Genomic DNA, 23,323 nt, shown 5'->3' on the forward strand with positions numbered 1-23,323 from the left:
TAAAATTTAACATTTTAATCATTTAAGTGTACAGTTCAGTGGCATTAAGTACATTCACGTTGTTGTGCAAGTCTCACCACTATCCACCTCCAGAACTTTTTCATCTTCCCAAACTGAAACTCTGCTCTCATTAAACAATAATTTCCCATTCCCCTCCTCCCAACACCAGCCCTTGGCAACCACCATTCTACTCCCAGACTACTTTTGGACTCGGTTTCTCTTTGACTTAATACAAGAAAGTGTCTATTGCTGACTAGTGGGACTGCTTCTATATATGCAGGCCTTCTTGCATATATGTGAGTTTATTGTAAGAAAGGTAAGAGAAAATGGGGTGGGAGAAAGAAAAGAGGTGGAGACAGCTGGATAAGGATTTTCACATGGGGCCTCCTATCCACAGGCCTCAGCAGCCCTGCCACGGATCCGCCCGATTCTTTCGCATCAAGAAGTTGATCTTGCGAGCCATTTCCATGTTGTAGATTCGCCGGCAGGTTTCATAGCTTTCCCTCTGTCGCCGGCGGCAAGGCTTCTCGTAGTATCGCCGTCGCTTTATGTCCTCAATGAGCCCATCCATGGTAAGGATTCTGTATAAAGACAGGCAATGAAGTTAGAGGCTTAGGCTCCTTATTGTTCTTTTCCAGTTTCACAATGATCAGAAGTCAACTGACCAAATAACTGGTGTCTGTAAAAATGGTGTGAAATAGTGACAATACAGCATTAACTGCCAACATATAGAGGCCAGGCACCAAACAGTAATATGTGGGGAAATAAAAAGGCAATTAATTATATAGTCCTGTTCTTGGGGAGTTTATAGTCATGGTCATGTTCTCAACCTTTTTTTTTTTTTTCTACCACAACACACCTGAGGGATATGGCACAGACCCAAAAGAACAGTGGCTCCCTATGGCAGTGAGTCTCAACCAAGGGGCCATTTCAGAATTTTCAAATGGGTAAGTCATTTGCAATAGGAAAAAATAACTAGGGGTGATTCCTATGTGGTCCTTAGTGGAGAATGTAGTTCCACCCCTACTGTGTTTAAGAGCTGATGCAGCTGAAGTCTGTAAGTCTGAGAAATATCTGGGCCCACTTAATACAGGGAAAGAAGAGGCCCTTATCACAACAGTGATACAAATGGGAGCATTAAAATAACAGCCTCAACCATGATTTTTCCATGTACCACATGCTCCAACCACACTAATTTACTGACTACTCTCTGAACACACATTAATACCAAGTCTTTACTCACACTGCTTCCTCAGCCTAGAATGCCATCCCCAACCCCTAGCTGCCAACCTTCTGAGATTTTCCACATCTTTTTGATGCTAAATCCAGATGCCATCTCTCCACAAAAGCTTTCTCATCTTCTTAGAGAAAATAATTTTGTTGTATACCTATTTAGAGATTATTTCATTTTGCCATTCTGTTAGTTATTTATACAAATGTCTCCCTCACTAGACTAATAATCCCTGAAGACAGAAACCGTATTTTATTAATCTTAATTTAGTTCAATTTGTTTTTTCCTGCCCACCTAATTCCTTACAACACAGTTTCTCTTGGATTCATAACACGCTTAACTCAAACCAGCCCCGTTGTTCTCACTGAGCCAAGAGGACACGGGGGTTTATTCTATAACCTACCTTATCCCTGGGCTCCTGAGAGCTCTGGCTCCAATCTGAAACTTGTCTCTCCCTCTCAACTCATCATCAGTTGGTCCTGAGGAGGTCTGGAGGCACCTGCTGCTACTGCCCTCCATCCTGGCACTGTTTACATGACCCCATTCCTGCCTACCCTTTCCTTTCATTACATGTAAAAAGTAAGTCAACAACACAATTGGAGGTAGAGAAGTTGAGACATGGCTATTATAACTGGAAGGGGGAAAGCAGAAGGAAATAAAAATAAGAAACTACCAGCTACTTTCGCTCAGTGGGAAACCCTATTTATTGCTGGTATGTTATACCAAAAGCCCAAGATAACAATAATAGATTGAACATGTACTTGAAAAGATTTGAGCTTTGGGTACATTACAAATGTGAATAGACATGGGAACCACTATCCTTTGGGATCCTCTCCTAGGCTCCTGCTGATTTGTAAGATCAGTTTGTCTAGGTTTTAGTGGCAGGGAGATGGGAGGCAAGGGAATTGTTGCCAACTCCCAGAAGTGGGAGGAGTAGATAATTCAGGTTCTGTTGAAAACACAGTCATGCCCAGAAGTCATGTGGATCCAACACTAGAGTTGTACAATAGAAAAGCACAGCACCAGGGGACTTCCCTGGTGGCACAGTGGTTAAGAATCTATCTGCCAGTGCAGGGGACACAGGTTCAATCTTTGGTCCAGGAAGATCCCACATACCACAGAGCAACTAAGCCCCGTGTGCCACAACTACTGAAGCCTGTGCTCTGTAGGACCCACGTGCCACAACTACTGAGCCCACATGCTGCAACTACTGAAACCCACGCGCCTAGAGCCCGTGCTCCACAACGAGAAGCCACCACCACGAGAAGCCACCGCAATGAGAAGCCCACACACTGCAATAAAGAGTAGCCCCCACTCGCCGCAACTAGAGAAAGCCTGCGCGCAGCAACGAAGACCCAACATAGCCAAAAAAAAGTAGGGCACCAAAGACTCAGTATCTTGGCGCACAAAAGGGTCTCCATTGATGGCTTTCTTCCTAATTTACCCTTAACTGTTGGTATCCCTCCAGATTCTGACTGTAAACCACCTCCTTTTTGGTTCTACATGATTCCCTTAAACTTTACCATGGGCTTCAACCCTGTGCACAATGCAATCATTTCCTGAAGAGCCTTTAAAAAGCATTCATGCCTTGGTCCCGTTCCTCAGAGATTCTGATTTAATTGGTCTCCAGTGGGGTTATACACTGGGTATATTTTAAAACACCCCTCAGGTAATTCTAATGTAGAGCCACACTTGAGAACGGACCCAGACACTGGTTGACTCTTAAATCATTATCTCTAGCCCCAATCTTATCTTAGAACTAGACTGATGTTTCCAATTGCCTTAAACCCCACAAAAACCAATTTTATTATCTCCTCCTAAAATTCATTCTTCCTCCTCTGTACTCTCTCTGCTAATGGCATCACCAGTTAGTCAAGCTAAAAATCTCACCATGTTCCTGGAGTAGGCCTTCTCCTTTACTTCCTACACTCACATTTACAATATCCTATACATTCTATAACCTGAAATAGTTCTTAGATCTTTTCCTTCTCTCCTTTCCCTATGGCTACAGCTCTTATTATGGTCCTTATACCTGTACTGAAATAATCATCTAACTGGTCATTTAATCAATAAGTATTTATGGAATCCCAACTCTGTACCAGACACTGTGTTAAATGCTGAGGATATAAAACAAACTTAGGCATAGTTCCCTACCCTTGCAGTCTAGTAGAGAAGACAATTATGTAAGAATTACAATAGAATGTGATAGATGCAAAGATAAGGGAAGCACACAGGAGAGGTATATAATCTGGACTTGATAAGAAGGTGGTTATGAAAGCTTTCTAACGGATACCTTATTTGAATTGTGAAGGGTAAACAGGCTGCCCTATTTCCATTCTCCTTCCCTACACCAATTATTGTCCTAAAACATAAATCAGATTGTGGGACTTCCCTGGTGGCGCAATGGTTAAGAATCCGCCTGCCAATACAGGGGACACAGGTTCGAGCCCTGGTCTGGGAAGATCCCACATGCCACGGAGCAACTAAGCCTGTGCACCACAACTACTGAGCCTGCCCTCTAGAGCCCATGAGCCACAACTACTGAGCCCGCGTGCTGCAATTACTGAAGCCTGTGCTCCTAGAGCCTGTGCTCCGCAACAAGAGAAGCCACTACAATAAGAAGCCTGCACACCGCAACGAAGAGCAGGCCCCGCTCGACCCAACTAGAGAAAGCCTGCACGCAGCAACGAAGACCTAATACAGCCAAAAATAAATAAATAAATAAATTTATAAAAAATAAATCAGATTGTGTACTCTGATGTTAAAAAATCTTTCCCAATAAACAAAACAGTCTAAGCCAGTGGTTCCCAAACTTGTTTGCACATTAGAATACTTGGGGATCTTTAAAACATTCCAATTAAGTCACAAGAGGGGAGGTACACGGGCAGGGTTTGTTAAGTTCCCTAGGTAATTGCAATGTGCAGATAAATTTGGGAACCACTAGTCTAAGCTCAAAGTCCTAAACAATTGAGCTTCACCCTCTCTCTCTCTAGCTTTATCTTTAATAACTTGCCCTAAAAAGCCTATGTCTAGTCATATTGAACTAGGTGTTTTCCAAACACACTACACATGTATTTTTTACATTTGTTCATGATGTTCTCTGAGAATATGATTCCTTTCTTTTTCTGTTTTATGAAAGGCTATTTATTCTTCAAAGGCCCAGATCAACGGGTAATGATATTTGTAAACTGGTCCAGGAGAAATTAATCACTCCTTCTCTCTGTTCCCAACGCACAGTGGTTCTCAAACTTTGAGACTCATGCAACAGTCACCTGGAAAACTTGTTAAAACACTGACTGCTGTGCCACCTCGTTTCTGATTCCACAGGTCTAGGGTGGGGCCCACGAATCTGCATTTCTAACAAGTTCCCAAATGATTTTGCTGCTAATGGTCCAGGGAGAACCAATGCCACAGTACACTTTTAAAGCACTGATCAGACAGTATTATATTTAGCCATGTTTGGTTTTTTAGTTTTTAAATTCTCCCTTACAGGGTTGTGTGCTTTCTAAGGTTAGAGATTAAGTCTTTCATTTTTGCATTTAATATACTACTTGGCAAAAGAGCAAATATCAGTAAATGTATGACAAAAATGAATCCTCTTGGTGACTGACAAATGTCCACAGCTCAAGGGATTAAGTTACTTTCTAACAGACACAGTTCTTGGGAATATTAGCTCAGAAGGCCTCAATATTACCTTTACTAAAATGGCACATTAGACTTTAGATAGCATTCTCATATCCATGACCCTAATCATTATCCTATGAAACTGATTAAGCAGGTAATGTCATCTTTTTTTTTTTTTGGCCGCACCACGTGGCATGCAGGATCTTACCACTGGACCACCAGGGGCGTTCCCGTCATCTCTTTACAGATTAGAAAACTGAAGTTTAGAGAGGCGGACCTGCCCAAGATCACAAAATGCAGCTAGCAGTAGAATTCAGGTCTTTAGTGCACTCTGCTTCTCAAACAAAATAGCACTCTGCTTCTCAATATCCTATACTCTCAATATCCTATCCTAGCACTCTGCTTCTCAAACAAAAACCACTGAGGTTTGAAAGACAAATTATTGTGGTGCCCATGGGCAAAGCGAAAAATGAGGGAGGAAAGAGCTGGGCCAGGCTCCTTAATTAGAGTAAAAAGATGCAAGCCAAGACGACATGGCACACAAAGGGAAAGGAACTGATCCAAACAATTAAGTATTTATTTCTGTCTAGACCCTGTTTACTGCTATTTAATGAAGGCCACTTTTTGGACTAGAGACTAGTATATTAGAGAAAAAACAGAAAAAACAACAACAAAGAAAGTTCCTGAAAGGGAAAGACTGGAAGTATAAAAAGGGCAAGGAGACTGGATTTGAGGAGAGACTATGAAAAGAACAGAGACCCTAGATATGACTTCACCTAGGAAGAAGAGCCTACTGGAATGACAAAGACAGTTTAAAGTAGTATGAAAGAAAACAGCAAAAGGAGGAGGAGTTTAGAAACACACTCAGGTATCCTACTGGAGGTTCAAAAGGGTTCTGAAACAGAAGTGATCATCTTACCAAGTAAATGCCTGTGTGGTCAGGCAGAAAAGAAAGACAAGAAAAAAGTACCAAAGGAATGTTAGAGGAGGTGAAAAAAGTGAAAAGATCGGTGGCCCCCAACATAATGATGGGGTTGCTAAATGGTGTTCCTTGGATGGTTCTAGTTCCAAAACACAAACCAAATAAATTCCAAGGTGCAAGGTGAGGATTTCCTTCCTTACCTTGCACTTTCTAGGTATCCTGAAAAAGCACAGATTATCTTCAAATGTTCCAGAATCCCTAAAGTAGAGGCATCTCCTCAACTCATTTCTAATAAAGGATGTAGGAAGAGTTTTGTAGAACTCATGAAGTAAATAGAGAGGGTGTTACTAATGATGCTTCTGCTTTCACAGGTAGTTCAAGGACTAGTCAACCAAGGGGTTTAGAGTAAACAGATCAACCCGGAGTTTGGGCGCCTGGCAACCTAACATTTAAGGAGAACTCAGCTGCCAGTTCAACAGACTATGTAAAAGGAGCTGAGCTGCCTGGGCTGGGGAATTTGGGGGTGGCAGACTCACATGTCAGTGTAGCCAGCCTACATCAGGATCAACATGTACACAGAAGGACTCAATGGGCCCAGAAGCTCACCTACCAGGAATAAAAGGGTTCAACTGGGCATGCTTCCAGTGTGCTTGCCTTTCTTTACTTGGGCACCAGCTAATCACGCAGGGCTTTCTAATGACCCCCCACTCTCCATCTCTTCATCCCAGGGCACCAATGAGGGCCCTTGGTTATATAACAAGCATTTTGTGGTGGTCTCACTGTGCAGACACATAGGCTGTTTCCTTTGTAAGACTACATCTGTGCTCCAAACATGCTAAAGCTTTAACCACCTCCCTCTCCTCTCATTTGCTCTCATACCTATTGTTGTAATTAGACCGCAGAACATGCAACTTATTTTTAAACTACCAACTATCAGAAAGCTGAGAGAAACGAGGAGAAGCCCGGGATTTAAGAGAGATATACAGTAAAGGCAGCCAGAGGACATTACGGAAAACCAGAGGAAAAGAAGTAAAGTGTCAGAAAATACTGTGTTTGGATGGACTTGGAAGGCATTATGCTTAAGTGAAATAAGTCATATAGAGAAAGACAAATACTGTATAATCTCACTTATATGCGGCATCTAAAAAATACAATAAACTAGTGAAAGTAACAAAAAGAAGCAGACCCACAGATATAGAGAACAAACTAGTGGTTACCAGTGGGGAGAGGGTAGGGGAGGGGCAATATAGGGGTAGAGGATTAAGAAGTACAAACTATTAGGTATAAAATAAGTTACAAGAGGAATTCCCTGGCGGTCCAGTTGTTAGGACTCACCACTTTCAATGCCAGGGCCTGGGTTTGATCCCTGGTCAGGAAACTAAGGTCCCCAAAGCTGCATGGCGCAGCCAAATAAATAAATAAATAAATAAGCTACAAGAATATATTGTACAACATGGGGAATATAGCCAATATTTTACAATAACTATAAATGAAGTATAACCTTTAAAAAATTGTGAATCACTATATTGTACACCTGTAACTTATGTAATATTATACAGTAACTGTACTTCAATACAAGAAAAAAAAGGGCTTCTCTGGTGGCTCAGTGGTTAAGAATCTGCCTGCCAATGCGGGGCACATGGGTTCGAGCCCTGGTCCAGGAAGATCCCACATGCTGCAGAGCAACTAAGCCATGTGCCACAACTACTGAGCCTGCGCTCTAGAGCCCATGAGCCACAACTACTGAGCCTGCATGCCACAACTACTGAAGCCTGTGTGCCTAGAGCCTGTGCTCCGCAACAAGAGAAGCTACCGCAATGAGAAGCCTGTGCACCACAACGAAGAGTAGCCCCCGCTTACCTCAATTAGGGAACGCCCACGCGCAGCAACGAAGACCCAACGCAGCCAAAAAATAAATAAATTAAATAAATTAAAAAAAAAAAAAAGAAAGAAAGAGAAAGAAAATACTGGGCTTCCCTGGTGGTGCAGTGGTTAAGAATCCGCCTGCCAATGCAGGGGACATGGGTTCAAGCCCCAGTCCGGGAAGATCCCACACGCCATGGAGCAACTAAGCCCGTGCGCCACAACTACCGAGCCTGCGCTCTAGAGCCAGTGAGCCACAACTACTGAAGCCTGCGCACCTAGAGCCCATGCTCCGCAACAAGAGAAGCCACCGCAATGAGAAGCCCGTGCACCACAATGAAGAGTAGCCCCCGCTCCCCGCAACTAGAGAAAGCCCACACGCAGCAACGAAGACCCAAGGCAGCCAAAAATAAATAAAATAAATAAATTTATTAAAAAAAGGAAAGAAAGAAAATACTGTGTTTACTGTGTTTGACAGAGTGACAGATAGGAAGGCTGGGACACTCCAGAACCAACCTGCTCACATTTGGATGCTTAAAAGTCCTTGCCTATTTTAAGAACAAAATATTTGTTCACTTTTTTCTCCTGAGGCTAAAATACAATTTAAGGATATGTATCTAACACTCCAAGATAAAAAGGAACATAAATGCAGCTTCCTAAAGAATAAATCTACATTGACAAAATACATATCCTCCCCAAAGATTATAAAAATCACTGCCATAATACTTGCTCCAAGCTGGCTTCTTCCAACCGTGCACTTCTTGCACTGTTTTCCTAGATAACCTTAGTCACAAAGTTCGAATTTTCCAAATTCATAAGGAAGCCTAAAACGAGATCATCACACCTCAGGCCCTGAGTGTCTGGGACCAGAATTTCTTCATTTTTTTTTTTCTGCCTAACCATGCCTCTCCTTTCTGATCAAATTCTTTTCTTTTTCAGCAATGTAAATTGTTTCCCCCCGCCCAGATCTATTCCTATGTTGGTGTTTTAATCCCTGGAGTGAGGAAAAAGTAATACCACATTTCTTACCTAGGATACTTGATAGAATGCCAAGGGTACTATCCAAAGACAAAAATCTCTAGATAAATTCAATGCATCTGCCTGGAGGACCAACTCTAACTAGAGTGGAAGTGGGGGTGCTAGCCCTAAAACAAACGTAAAGACAACAAATAAAAATCACCTAAAATTTTAATTAAAAAAAGAGAGATTAAAAAAAGAAATTCCTTGTTTGCTTGTGGTGGAAGAACCCCTTATAGTTCCTTCACTCTCCTCTCCTGTTAAGTATACTTCAGTGGAAAGGTTTGACAAACACTAAACTTAGGGAGTGACAGAAGATAAAGGAACATTTATATTCATTAAGTAGACATTTATTGAGAGCTTTCTATGCACCTGACACTTTGGTAAATGCAAGGAATATACAAATGAAAAAGCATAGATCTCTATCCTTAAGACTATTAAAATCCTAGCTGAATATTAAAATCTCATGAGACATTGTAAAAAATGCTGCTGGTCAGACGCCACCATCGAGAGATTGATTTAGTCTCAGGTTGGGCCCTGACATCACGAGGGTTTTTGTTTTTTGTTTTAAATAAAGATTCCCCCAGGTGATTGGCAGCAGGGTCAAAAACCACATAGCGTTACACTGACCAGTTTCCTGCTGTTTCTGACTAAAATGAGCATTTCTACCCAGGAAAAAAGTATGCATAAACTGCAATTCACCTATAAAAAGAGAATCTTAAAAGTATGGGGCTCTTGTTTAACAAAAAGGAGGAAGGAGGGAAGAAGAAAGGAAAGAAGAAAGAAATCAATTTAGAGATATTTGAAAACAGATTCTTAGGAACAAGAAGGTATAAGATAGTACTAGGCCAGGCCAGATGACAGAAGGTATCCAAACACACCTCACCTTCTGTCATTTATTTCTTTTTTTCTCACCTACACCCACTCCACACCTGGGATCAGGAAAGATTTTCAGATAAAATTAAAAAAAAAAAAAGAAAAGAAAAAACAGGAAAAGCAAAACCCTCATGTTGCTTAAATAAAAAGGTATTTGCTAAATTAGGATTTCATAAGAGGCGGAGATACAGAGATTTGTTTCCAGGTTAATTAGAACAATCCCAGGCAAAAAAATAGAAGAAGAGTCTTCTCTCAGAAGGTGAATTGGCCTTATGCTTTCTGCAGACTTGGCATCAATAGAGAGATGATCAACTCCTTTAGGCAGGAAGTTAGAAACATTTTGTTTTTCAGGTTTTAAATTTTTGTAAGTGGAAATGGGGGATGAGGGAGCAGTGCATACAGAGGGAATAAATGCTGTTATTTCAAAATGAGATTAGCATTAGCATATAGAGAAGAAGCCTTGGTTGGAAAGTACCAGCATGTATAGGAAAAGTCATTCCAATATACCAGCAGCCAACTAGAGCCTCAGGACAAAATAAAGCTAAATTATTTTCTCATTTTTTCACCTCCAGGCCACTTTGAGCATAACTTGATAATCAAGGAGCATTAGAGAAAAAACAGTTAAAGCAAACTGTCAATCTCTCAAAACAAATGAATAAACAAATCACCCACGAAGTAAAACCAAAAGGGTAAAAACTCCCTTACAGTTACTTCCAAATTATGATAATAGCTAACACATAATGCCTACTATGTGCCAAGCACTGTCCTAAGCAATTTATTTATATTACTAACTTAATCCTCACATCAACCCTATGAGGTGGGCACTATTATTAGTTCCATTTTACTGAAGAAACTGAGGCAGAGATATTAAGTAGCTAATCACAGATTATGAGGCCAATAAATGGCACAGCAGGGATCTGAACCAGTCAGTTGGCTCTGTGCTCTAAACCACTAAGTTATGCTGCCTCATTTATGTGAGAAAACTATTATTAGGCCTGGCTTTGGTCAAAAGTATTAAAGTTGCAGCTACTTTCTTTCTTTCTTTCTTTTTTTGGTTGGCCTTGTGGCCATGCTGCACAGCATGTGGGATCTTAGTTCACGCCCCCACCTCCCCACCCCCAATCGTGCCCCCTACAGTGGAAGGGCAGAGTCCTAACCACTGGACTGCCAGGGAATTCCCTGTAGCTACTTTCTTGATACAACTGTAAGAAATGGTTCAATAAATAATGCTGCACAAATTATTTTTTGGTTCTTCATCAGAGTAGTTAATTACCTAAAAACAAAATTCTTGCTTTTGTGTTATTTGTTCTTTAAGAATAAAAGAGGTGAGGGGAGCTAAAGCTGAGCCTCTGGAAATTTGTTTTACCATCAGGTTAACAGCTGCCCTTTGACATCCCTTAACAATACAAACATCACAGTCACCCTAGTTAGAAGACCCATCTAAATCCACCAAAATAAATCATACAGAAAAAAACTTGGGATTCCTTGGCGGTCCAGTGGTTAGGACTCTGTGCTTGCACTGCAGGGGGCCCAGGTTCCATCCCTTGTGGGGAACTAAGATCCTGCAAGCTGCACTGCACAACCAAAAAACAAACAAAAAACTTACAGGAAGAGGTCAGAAGGGTGAGGTAATCTACAAGACTTCCTTTCCCCAAATTCAGCATTTCATCTCACTAGCTAATTCACTTCAGAATCTGTAAAGACATTCACTTGGTGCTTCCAGTATAGGGGCAGAGAAAGATCATTAGACATCTCAACCCTCCCACAGACATGCCACTTAAAGGTCTAAAATAAGAGAGTAGGGAATGAGCAGCAATACAAAAACATGAAATAGGATTATCTTACTGCCCTGTACTTAACTGATTACTTTCGACGCAAATGAAAATGCAGAGGGAACAGCTTCTGCCCAAGGATATGACTGGCATGCACAGTCACTGAAAGAAGAGGCTGACCCAAGACCAGATCCTTTTAAAAGACATACAAATCATCCTCAGCCTGCAACTGCTTCTCAATTACACAGCTTCTGACAGCACCTTTGTCCTCATTTACTATGGTCCTCTGCCATCCAGCCCTCCACACCTAGAACTCTTTGCTTCGATAAGAATTGGTTCTCTTTCATTTACCTTCTTAGTCCCCAAGAACCCCACCTATCTTTAAACCCAATCAAATAAGGATTCTTAACTGCAGAGTGACTGCCATAGGTCTCTCCATTTCCAGAGAAACTAGTCAATAATGTAGTAACAGAGCAAAGAACATTGCACTAGAAAATTGTGATTTATGCTTCTTTCCACCATTCAACAATTGTAACCCAAGGAATATAACTCAATCTCCCTAGGCTTCTCTTACTTCTGACATAAAGCTACCACCTTAGTGGCCTTAAGGCAGAGGACCAGCTCATATATTAACATCTCTTTCATATAATTATTTGATAATTCAACTCAACAAGCATTTGTTTCTCCAAACTCTGCTTCACTGGGGAGAAAGATAAGTGAAACTCAAAATCCTTACAACTAGTGATAAGGGAAGCTTAAGGAACTATTTTCTTGAGAAACCACAACTGTGAGGCGTTTTTTATTAGAGTCATTCTACATCTCTTACCCTAGCATTCAAAACTTTTCAATACAGCTCCTCCACTCCAGCCAGTTCATTTCCATCTTGTTTTTGCTTGTGTTGTTAACCTTTCTCTGAACCTGTAACACTTTTCTATCTCTTGCTTGCTTCTCTAAGATCCCAAATCTGAGTTCATCTTTTCCATTAGCCTTGTCCCACACCAATCCCTCACTCAGCTTTCTATACATCATGTACTATGTTTTCGCTTACTAGCAATTTTATAACTTGATTTTCCCTTTGGGCTCTTTTTAAAGTCTTGGATAGAATTCAGGTTCATTATCAAAGGAATGACGGCTGATAAGTAAGCCTCACGGTTAGGTTTGGGAAAGAATTTCATTTTTAATATAGTAAACTGAGGGTCTGAGAAGTTTCAAGGCTGTGAACACCTGGGCTGGCACTGGTTTGAGACAACCTACAACAGGGGAAGTGAGAGAATAACCACCGCACTTCTCAAGAGTTGGTCTAGGCATGATTCTGGTCCCTAACCAGTTACCTGTTTAGGGTCCTGTATGCACCTTCCACATTCCCTTCCTGTACCATCACAGTTCTGGCAATGAACTTCAGATGTTTTGCCATGACCTTGGATTTAAGTCTTCAGTCTACAGGACCTAAAGTATGACGGAGAAAGGGGTAGTAAAGTATAGAGACCAGCTAATAAAGAGAAACACAACAGAATACACAACGACGTAGCTTATTCAGGGCCCGGAAATGCAACGGGCTCTGGAACATGCGCGACTGGGGCACCTGCAAGTCCTCATATCCTAGAAAGTATACGCGACTTGTTATCAAGATTCGCCCGATCTCTTTGCCAATACAAACCCTACCATAGGGAAGAAGACAGACGGTAGCAGGGCGTCCCCACGTAGCTTTATCTGGCCGGTCATGGGAGACCGGGACGCGCCGCAGTCGTCCCCTCTCCCTCCCAATTACCGCTCCTCGTCCCAGGACGGTTTGGGGTGGGAGCCGGGAACAGGGTCTCTCCGTGCTTGGAAGGGGGGAATCGCGAGAACCGCGCCCTCCCGCCACACCCGCCTCACTTTACCCTTCCCCCGCACAAGGTCCTCAACGCTCGGCGCCCAGCCGACTGGAAGCCCGCCCCGACCGGAAGCGGATGTTGCGTGATCTCCAGCGCCGCGCGAAGACAATGAGGCTGAAAGGGAAATGCAGCTACGTGGAAACCATGGCAACCGTCCTTCTGGCTGGGGTTGGCTGTTTCTCTAATCCTCCCCCACCACCGCCAACCCCCGGGCCTGGACTCAACACCTGACAAAGCCAAATACTTGTTGCCTTAAATTCCGCCCTAAACGGATTCCTCGCTTTCTCGTGGAGTCGCCGTCCTTCGGCATCAGAGGTCAGCCCGATTCCGTACCCCTTAATCCTATTAAATCTTTTTTTTTAAATTGAAGTATAGTTGATTTAAAATGTGGTGCCAATCTCTGCTGTAATCCTATTAAACCTTAAATAGATAATCCATTTCTTTTTCTGGAAGGAAAATAAGAATAGGCGAAGCTTCCTGAGCATGCTTCCTGTTTTCGCCAAGGACAGATTCCTTGAGATCTGCTCTCCGGATGGAAAAGAGTTTTACCCCCTCATCTGCCTGAAAACTAAGGAAAAAAAAAATGAAATGAACATACTATCAGATTCCTATAACATCACCTTCTCAGACATTTCACTAAATACAGTGAAATCACTGAAGAAAGAATCAATACAGGGCTTCCCTGGTGGCGCAGTGGTTAAGAATCCGCCTGCTAATGCAGGGTACACGGGTTTGAGCCCTGGTCTGGGAAGATCCCACATGCCGCGGAGCAACGAAGCCCGCGCCTAGAGCCGGTGCTCTGCAACAAGAGAAGCCACCACTATGAGAAGCCCGTGCACCACATCAAAGAGTAGTCCCCACTCGCCTCAACTAGCGAAAGCCTGTGAGCAGCAGCGAAGATCCAACGCAGACAAAAATATAAATTAAAAAAAAACAAGAATTGGGAAACACCTGCAGGATTTAGAATCAAAGACTCTTTTATGTCAGCTTCTATCTCATTTGTCTCCTAGTGACAGTATAAATAACTCCTTTTTTATTTCTTCCTCATTGTGGAAACAGCTTTCCTTTTATTTTATTCGTATGTTACTTCTACATATATATCATTTTATGGTTATTCACATATGTTCAGATCTACTGGAATACAGTGGGGAAAGGCGCAGAAGAAAGTAGGTCCTAATCAGGTACTTGTGTAATAAGGTTCTTTGGTTACCTCCCCTAAAACACAGAGGCACATACACACACACAGATGTATCGTCATCAATTATGCTAATAGACCTCACACAAAAACTGAAGCCTTGGACTTCCCTGGTGGTGCAGTGGTTGAGAATCCACCTGCCAATGCAGGGGACACGGGTTCGAGCCTTGATCTGGGAAGATCCCACACACCGCGGAGCAACTAAGCCTGTGCCACTACTACTACTACTGAGCCTGCACTCTAGAGCGTGCGAGCCACAACCACTGGGGCTAGGGCCCAAGCTCTGCAACAAGAGAAGCCACCACAATGAGAAGCCTGCACACCGTAAGGAAGAGTAGCCCCCGCAACTAGAGAAAGCCTGCGCACAGCAACTAAGACCCAATAAATAAATAAAAATAAATAAATAAATTTATTTTAAAAAAAAATCTAAAAACAGAAAAAACCCTGAAGCCTGCTTTAGAGTAAGCCAGGTTCAAAGTACCAAAATAGAGCTAGACTGGAACATGATTATGCTTATCAACAAACTTTTATTGAATGCCTACTTTGTGTCATGCCGCTGATTCTTGGACTACCAAAAGACAGTAAGTAGCCATAAAATATAAATAGTAAAACAAGGTAGCATATATTGAATGCAAAATAAATTACATAGGCAACATAATATAGTGTAAAGCAAGGATTGGAAGTCAGGAGATCTGGATTCTACGCAAATTCTGATACTGAGGCATATGACCTTGAACAAGTCACTTAAACCAGTAGTCTACAAAGTACTGCCTACCGGTCAAATCCAGCTCCACTCTTGCTTTTGTAAATAAAACTTTATTGGAACACAGCTGTGCTGTTTGTTTATATATTAGGTATAGCTGCTTTGGGCTACAATGGCAGAGTTGGGTAGTTGCAGCAGAGATGTATGGCCCACAAAGCATATATCTATCTGGCTCTTGCTAAGCCCTGACTTAAATGCTCAGTCTATTTCCTTATTTGTAAAATGGAACTAATATCTGCTGTCAATCACACAAAATTTGTCATGGGAATCAAATGGGATAAAATATAAAAATACTTTGAAAGATAAGAAGAGGAAAAGTAGCATTTTTGAGAACCTACAATATACCAAACCTTGTACTAAGCAGTTTATATACCTGACTTCATTTGAAGGAGTAAAGGGCCAAAGACTAAGCATATATATCTTTAATGGAGCGAATAATTGGGAGAAGGACTTGAGTTAGTCATGGAAAGAAGTGTAGGGCTTAGTTAACAGAAGCAGGAAAGGCTGGGCAAGGTGAATGGCATGAACAGGAGTTTAGAGGCAAAAAGGCTTACAGTGTTCAGGGCAAACAAGAAAAACAACAAAAACCTGGAACAGAGGGATCATACAGGGGAGCAGAGGGAGAAACAGAGACCTTGACTAAAGGCTCTAGACTTTCTTCTCAAAATACCAGGGAGCCATTGAATAGGTAATGACATGCAAAGCATTGTTCCAGGAAGACTAATCTTGTTATCAGTGAGAAGGGTTTAGAGGTAAGAGAGGCTATTGCTATAGTTAAGGTTTAGACCAGAGAGGTGGCAATGGAATGGATAGGAAGAAACAGATTTCAAGAGACATTCCAAATACAGAATAAAAGGGATTTGGTGATTAAATACACCACGTTTTAAGCCTAGTTATATAGAAAAATGATGGTACCGGGGCTTCACTGGTGGTCCAGTGGGTAAGACTCTGTGCTCCCAATGCAGGGGGCCCAGATTCAATTCCTGGTTGGAGAACTAGATCCCGCATGCCACAACTGAGAGTTTGCATGCCGCAATTAAGAGTCCACACGCCACAGCTAAAGAGCCCGCACGCGGCAATGAAGATCCTGTGTGCCACAACTAAGACCTGACGCGGCCTCAATAAATAAGTAATAAATAAATATTTTAAAGAATTAAAAGAAAAATGATGGTACCATCATTAACAGAAGAAAAAGAGGTTGTAAAAAGGCAGAACGGGACATCTCTAAAAGCAGGATAATAGTTTGATTGGTGAGCACTAGAAAAGGTACCAGACTGGAAAATGAGTTCCGTATGACACATTGTGTTGTCTTACACAAGCTACCTAAATTTTCTCATCTATAAAATGAAGGGGTTGAATTAGATACAGATGGTACCCTCTTGGCTCTAAAATGCTGAAATTTTCAATGTTTTAAGTGTTAGTAATATGTAAATGGAACTCTCCAGCAGAAATGTAGACATTCAGTATGTCATCTCAGGAAAGATTGGGACTGAAGATGAAGCTTCAGAAGTCTTCTAAGTTGAGGCAATAATTAGAACCATGAAAGGAGATGAAACCTTGAAGTGAAGGAATGTAGTTAGAGAAAAGAGCCAAGGGCTGAGTCTAAGGGAACATGCATACTCTGGAGTGGGCAGAAGTGAGGCTATTAAGAGATATAGAAGTTGTTGCCAGATAGGTAAGAGGAGAATTAGGATAGCGTGCTGACATGGGATCCAAGGGAGGAGAATTTCAGTAGGCATTACCAAGAGTGTCAAATGATACTGAGAGCATGGAGTACCTAGGCTTTGTAAAAGCCCCTGGATCTAGCTATTGACTGGATGGAAGCTACATTATAATACTCTAATTCTGTAAGATCTTCTTAGTGACTTAAGAAGGTGCAGTAGAGTGATAGCAGTGGACGCTAGGCTGCAAGAATTTAAGGACTGAGTGGTGGAAAGGAGTCAGAAAGAGTATGATTAGACTACTCTTCTTTTTTTGGGGGGGTTGTTTGTTCATTTTTGTTTTTTAATTTTTTGGCTGCACTGCACGGCATGGGGGATCTTAGTTCCCCGACCAGGTATCAAACCCATGCCCACTACAGTGGAAGCACACAGTCATAACCACTGACTGCCAGGGAAGTCCCTACTCTGTCAAGAATTATAGAGAAAAGATGAGAAAGAGGGCAGTTGGGCTCAAGAGATATTTTCTTTTTTTTTTAATTATTTTAAAATTTATTTATTTACTTACTTATTTTTGGCTACGTTGGGTCTTCATTGCTGCACGCAGGCTTTCTCTAGTTGTGGCGAGTGGGGGCTACTCTTTGTTTTGGTGCGCAGGCTTCTCATTGCGGTGGCTTTTCTTATTGCAGAGCACGGGCTCTAGGAGTGTGGGCTTCAGTAGTTGTGGCTCACGGACTCTAGAGCACAGGCTCAGTAGTTGTGGCGCATGGGTTTAGTTGCTCCATGGCATATGGGATCTTCCTGGACCACGGATCGAACCCACGTCCCCTGTATTGGCAGGGGGATTCTTAACCACTGTGCCACCAGGGAAGTCTCTCGAGAGATATTTTCAAGAAGGGGTACCTAATCATACTTGCGCGAGGAATAATTATTACTTGTAGGAGAAAGAAAGAATAAATAATTCAATAACAAATGGAAGTTACAAGGTAAAGAGGGCGTAAGTGACTCAGCAAAAGTTCCAGAGGTGCAAGGTAATCAAAAGCACAACTGGAGAAGTTTGCCCTAAGGGGAGGGCATGTTGTCTGAAATAAAATGAGACAATAATTCACTGAGAACAGAGAACTTGGGAAACAGGTGAAAGATGTATAACCAGCTATGAGAAATATGCTAAGTAGCCAATGTGCAATAACTAAAATGACTAAGTAGCCTGAAACATTGCCAAGGCTGGGAGAGGACATGGTTTTGATGGAAACTGTGACAAATCAGAAAGAGTAATGCATGGAGAAGGGTAGACGTAGGTAAATTCACAGACTTCAGTTTTGCCCTTTGATGACACTGGGTAGCATACATTTAGCAGCTGCAGGTTTTTGAAGAAGGAGGCCCAGCATCTGAGGGGACTTCCCATTCTGACAGTTCTGGGGCACCGCTTCCTCTTCAAAACTGGCAACCACAGTGGCTGTTCTGGGCTTTTGTGTCCCTCCTCTGGCAGCAGTAGATTACATATGCATTTAGCCACAAGCATCAACAGCTCCCAATAAAGCAAAGAGCTACCCCAGAGCAGTAGAACCTGCTAGTCTGGGCCAGCTGGAAGGTTACAAGAGTGAGAGACACAAACAGAAAGATACTAGTCTCTGGGCCTGAATGAAAAAACAACCAACTCTGAACCCTGTAACTGTCCCAAGGGTGTTCCCTAGGAAGATAGCAGCAGAGAGTCCCTTTTCCTCTCCCACAGGACGTATATTGTCCCATCCAGACTTCTAATTTGGTGGAGCTCGGGTTCACAAACATTCCCATCCCCTTTCTTTCCTGCAGCTCAGAGGATAAATATTGGTATTCGAGGCAGAAGGTTTCAATTTCCCCCTGTCAGCAAACTGTTTAGGTATAAAATTTATTTAATCAGAAAGGATTTCTCTTCCCTCAACACAAATTCACACATTAACAGTTTAAAAAGTATATAGAGAGACATATATTTACACAAATTAGAAACTACAGTCTCAAGTCCTGCATTAGGGATTGAGAGGATGGACATCAGGAGCAACAGAAGGGTGGCTTCTCATCTGTTGTAGGTCTCCCATGGTCATCTCTCTGGTCATGGTGGGTAGACCAGGAGGGGATGGGGTACAGCTCCAGTCTGATGGCAGAGTTACTGGCAAATTGTGGCAACAAGGCCCCTCTCCAGATAGTTTCTTAGGATCACCAGGGATGACAGGAGATGCTGTAGTAGTAGATGGAACTGGAGAGGTTGGGGCTGAGTGGGTGAAGGGCTGTACTCCATGCTGGAGGAAAAGGATGACACCGATGCTGGTTCCAGTGCCTAAAGGACCATGGCTAAAGGAGATGGTACCTGGGGAACTGAGAGGGGGATTGCAAATTGGAGTAGTGTGGATCCAAGTGAGGTTCATAGCTGGCCATTCAGTGAGGTGCCAAGGCTGCTTTGGTTTCAATATTAGCTGTCCTAGCTGTGTCTGGTCCATCTTTTCCACAGAAAGTGCAGGAGAGGAAGCAGCTGGATAACTGTGGTGGCCTGGAGAATGCTAGGGACAGGGAGAAAAGAGAAAAAATTATATGAGAAAGCTTTCAGATTAACTCCACCCGGTTGCTTAAACATTTGCTTTCCTTGGGAACTCTGTAATGCTAACATACCTTGTTTTATGCAATAGATAATTTCCTGTCAGGCCATGATTAAGTAAAAGTTTTAGTAACCAAACTGTACTTTCATTTACTTAACAAATTCTTGTACCACACACTATATAGGCGCTGGCTATTCACACGTATACAAAATAAAACAAACAGTCCCTTAGATTCTCACTATTTATAAACTAATTTATTTTAGAACTTCTTTCTAAAAAGTCTATTTTTAACTGGAATCATCATTTCCCAATTTCTGTATTTTAAGTTCTAATTTCCTATGTTGAGTTCCTTAAGAAGTATAGATTAATATGCAGGCAAGATCCTCCTGCTTATGTTTATGTATTTATTTTTTAATTTTTAAAATAAATTTATTTAATTTATTTTTTTGGCTGCCTTGGGTCTTCGTTGCTGTGCATGCATGGGCTTTCTCTAGTTGCAGCGAGCGGGGGCTTCTCTTTGTTGTGGTGCACAGGCTACTCATTGTGGTGGCTTCTCTTGTTGCGGAGCACGGGCTCTAGGCGTGCGGGCTTCAGTAGTTGTGGCACTTAGGCTCAGTAAGTAGTTGTGGCACACGGGCTTAGTGGCTCAGCGGCATGTGGGATCTTCCTGGACCAGGGCTCGAACCTGTGCCCCTGCATTGGCAGGCAGATTCTTAACCACTGCACCACCAGGGAAGTCCCCCTCCTGCTTTTTTTGTTTTTTTAATTTATTTATTTGTTTATTTTTGGCTGCGTTGGGTCTTCGTTGCTGCGTGGGCTTTCTCTAGTTGTGGCGAGTGGGGGCTACTCTTCGTTGTGGCACGTGGGCTTCTCATTGCGGTGGCTTCTCTTGTTGAGGAGCACAGGCTCCAGGCACGTGGGCTTCAGTAGTTGTGGCACGTGGGCTCAGTAGTTGTGGCTCGTGGGCTCTAGAGCGCAGGCTCAGTAGCTGTGGCGCACGGGCTTAGTTGCTCCGTGGCATGTGGGATCTTCCCAGACCACAGCTCGAACCCGTGTCCCCTGGGTTAGCAGGCAGATTCTTAACCACTGTGCCACCAGGGAAGTCCCCTCCTGCTTATTTACAACTCAATTATTCCCACAGCAGTTGAAAACAAGGACTGTCCATTAGCTACAGGAAACATTCCTCTCCCTATCATTTGAGTGCCCCCTACATACTCTATTATTTGAAGGCACAGAAAATAGGTCATTCCACACTAGATCTAAGAATCTTTTCAGGGACTTCCCTGGTGGTGCAGTGGTTAAGATTACACCTTCCAAGGCAGGGGACATGGGGCCGGGAAGATCCCACATGCAGCGGAGCAACTAAGCCCGTGCACCACAACTACTGAGTCCGCGTACCACAACAACTGAAGCCTGTGCGCCTAGAGCCCGTGCTCCACAACAAGAGAAGCCACCACAATGAGAAGCCCACGCACCACAACGAAGACTGGCATCCGCTCACTGCAACTAAAGAAAGCCCGCGTGCAGCAACGAAGACCCAACGCAGCCAAAAATAAATAAAAAATAAAAGAATCTTTGCAACACTCTCCTTATGGGTGCCCCATGGGTGCCTTCACCCCTCCCAGTGATGTACTTCTTGTGACCAGTCCTCAAAACCCATGCTTCCAGAAGGATACAAGGGTACTTGGGAAGGAGTAAAAAGAGGGAGAGGGAAAGGGGTTTAGGGGCAGCAGAAGAGAAAAGATTTGCAGAGAGAAGCTGAGGAATCTTCCTGCATGATTCATTTGGCCAGGTAAAAAGCATTCTGTATCTATGCAGAAAGCAGATAAGCTACAACATGAGGAACAGGGCTAAATCCATGGAGTTCCTTGAGATGATCCAAACAAAATAGAACCCCCAAACACCTAGGAATCAAGACAATGAAGGAAGTTTAGGCATTCCCTTCCCTGAAAAGAAAACTTGTTGAAAAGATCCAAAAGAAAATGCAAGAGGGAGCCCATTTCTGCATGTACACTTCATTTCTTTGGTTATTTCCCCACCTTTTCCTCAGGTTTATAAGTGCTCACCTTGGTCAGCTGACTATGCAATGATGACTTCTGGGCAGCTATATGAGGAAACCAAGTCTTTAACATTCCTTCTACCTGTAGCAGGGTTCCAAGATAACGCTCTCTGTGAGGAGAAAAAAAAAGCCATTAGGTGTGAAAAAAGCAACAGGACAGGACTGGAGATAGCTCCTTTTTTATGAAGTACTGAGGAAAGAGCTCTTTTATGAAGTACTGAGGAAAGAATCAAGGGGACTTACCCCATCTGTGGCTTCTGCAAAACACCTACTATACGCTGGATCCTGTCCATTGCCACGCTCTGCTGGAAACTGCTCAATCCTGGGGTCAGGAAAGAGAAAGATCAAGGATTGAGATTCAAGAATTTAATCAGGTAAAGGAAAGACAGAAGGAGTTAAAATGGATTCACCTAAAGAAATTGTCACAGGAGAAAAAGCTAATCATCCAGGCCCCAAACAAAGACTTAAGAGAAATACACATTCAAAACATATTTTGAGAGACAGAGAGATGAATGTAGCTCAAATGAATACAAGTAATCAGATAACTACCTCTCTCAAATCGACCCATCTTCAGTCCATTCAGTAGGTCTGTGAGAGGGGGTATGAATCCTCGGAGCTCTTTACACTGTAGAAAAACAGGACAAAGGGTATGAGAAGACCAAGAACTGCCCACACCAGTACTTATTCTTCCATCTCCCAATCTGAGAGCCAATACTATCCTCATGGGGTCCTTACCAACCAACTGGGTGCTAAGCCACTTGGTCGTATCTCCTTTCCCCAGCTTTCTCTTACCTTCTGAGCAAAGAGCAGGTCTCCTTCTGTGGTACAACCCTGGATGTTTAGACTGGTCTCCAATTCACCACCTCTTGATCTTTTGACCCCAGATCCTGACATAGAAGAAGCCAAGCCCCGCTGTTCCGAGTGAGATGCTGTAGGTTGCTTACTGGAAACCTTGGGTCGTTGCCTGCAGCGGATAGGACCAGGGCTGGGCCGAGAACCTCCCCTCTGACCAACAGTGTCTGGCCTGGGGCCATGGGCCCACTTGTCGTCCCTCTCACTATCGGTGGGGAAGCCAGAGTCACTGTTCACTGGGGAGATGGAAAAAGAGGAATAAAGAGAGTAGGAAGAAACGCTAGATGGAGAATCCATGGGTTCAGAAGCAGGGGCTGGAGAGCAGCTCCCGGAGTACCCAAACATCGGGACCTGCAACTGAAGAGCAAAGAGAGGGAGTTTGAAACCAGAATCTGAGTATTAGGAAATGGACTGGGAGACTAGGGTGTACTGTCTGCGATCACAATATCTCCTCCCTCCCTCCCCAATATTACCTGTCTCAGGGACAATTTAAAAAGTCATCTTCCCCACCTCCCCTCCTCCATTAAGAACCTGGATTGCCTCTCTGGCCTCCGCAGAGCAGCTCTTAGCCTGACACAGACTCTTTTCCCTTAGTTCAGAGTAAATATAATGATTTGACACCTTTCCCCGGTTCGCCTCTTCTGGTCTCATCCTGACCCCGTAGTGAGCCTCTCTACCTGAGATCACGCCACCGGCAAGCTGGAAATCTGCGGCACCCGAACCCACCTAGGGACCCGCAGCAACCTCCCTCCTCTTGCCAATCTTTCTGATCAGGATCCCTGCGCCGGACCATCTCCAGTCGCGCCTGCCACGTGATGCGATCCCTCTCAATACCAATATCCGCGTTGAGTCCCTAAGCCCACTCCCACCGGGTCTGATCCTGCTGCGCGGATCGCTCCCTGACCTGAGTCTCCTCACCTGTGTCGGTCGGCTCAGCCCAGGCTGTCTCCAGCTCCTACTCCGACTGTCGGGTCAGGGCTACCCACCTCCGCCTCCCTCCCACTGGGTCCCGCCCCTTCCCCCTCCCAGACACGTGCAGCTCCGCAC

The 23,323-nt window shown here is 43.3% G+C and overlaps 2 protein-coding genes across 6 annotated transcripts; both read right to left on the reverse strand.

The window, feature by feature from the left end:
• Nucleotides 1–13,293, reverse strand: MRPS21 (mitochondrial ribosomal protein S21). 2 transcript variants are annotated; one of them, XM_030846508.2, is made up of 3 exons: nt 13,186–13,293; nt 12,637–12,751; nt 1–581 (listed from the first exon to the last, which is right to left on the reverse strand). In XM_030846508.2, exons 2-3 carry the CDS (start codon nt 12,717–12,719, stop codon nt 401–403), a joined length of 264 nt encoding a protein of 87 aa, XP_030702368.1. In that variant the 5' UTR covers nt 12,720–12,751; nt 13,186–13,293; the 3' UTR covers nt 1–400. The 2 variants fall into 2 exon arrangements, with proteins under 2 accessions (XP_030702368.1, XP_030702367.1); XM_030846507.3 differs by lacking the exon at nt 13,186–13,293 and adding an exon at nt 12,968–13,165.
• Nucleotides 13,294–18,662: 5,369 nt separating this feature from the next.
• On the reverse strand, nt 18,663–23,282 carry CIART (circadian associated repressor of transcription). 4 transcript variants are annotated; one of them, XM_030846505.2, is made up of 6 exons: nt 23,195–23,282; nt 22,217–22,633; nt 21,974–22,049; nt 21,668–21,746; nt 21,432–21,534; nt 18,663–19,329 (listed from the first exon to the last, which is right to left on the reverse strand). In XM_030846505.2, exons 2-6 carry the CDS (start codon nt 22,619–22,621, stop codon nt 18,802–18,804), a joined length of 1,191 nt encoding a protein of 396 aa, XP_030702365.1. In that variant the 5' UTR covers nt 22,622–22,633; nt 23,195–23,282; the 3' UTR covers nt 18,663–18,801. The 4 variants fall into 4 exon arrangements, with proteins under 4 accessions (XP_030702365.1, XP_030702366.1, XP_060142871.1 ...); XM_030846506.2 differs by having other exon boundaries at nt 23,003–23,262; XM_060286888.1 differs by having other exon boundaries at nt 22,954–23,262.
• Nucleotides 23,283–23,323: the final 41 nt, after the last annotated feature.

This window comes from Globicephala melas, chromosome 1, assembly GCF_963455315.2.
Source record: "Globicephala melas chromosome 1, mGloMel1.2, whole genome shotgun sequence".
Classification (NCBI taxonomy): Eukaryota; Metazoa; Chordata; class Mammalia; order Artiodactyla; family Delphinidae; genus Globicephala; species Globicephala melas.

Coding starts and splice junctions, on each gene's coding strand:
- MRPS21 (XM_030846508.2), bottom strand. CDS start 12,719: ATGGCAAAACATCTGAAGTTCATTGCCAGAACTGTGATGGTACAGGAA. Junction 582..12,636: donor GCATACAGGACCCTAAACAG/GTAACTGGTTAG, acceptor GTCTTTATACAG/AATCCTTACCATGGATGGGC.
- CIART (XM_030846505.2), bottom strand. CDS start 22,621: ATGTTTGGGTACTCCGGGAGCTGCTCTCCAGCCCCTGCTTCTGAACCC. Junction 21,747..21,973: donor GATGGGTCGATTTGAGAGAG/GTAGTTATCTGA, acceptor TCCTGACCCCAG/GATTGAGCAGTTTCCAGCAG. Junction 19,330..21,431: donor TGCATAGTCAGCTGACCAAG/GTGAGCACTTAT, acceptor CCCTGTCCCTAG/CATTCTCCAGGCCACCACAG.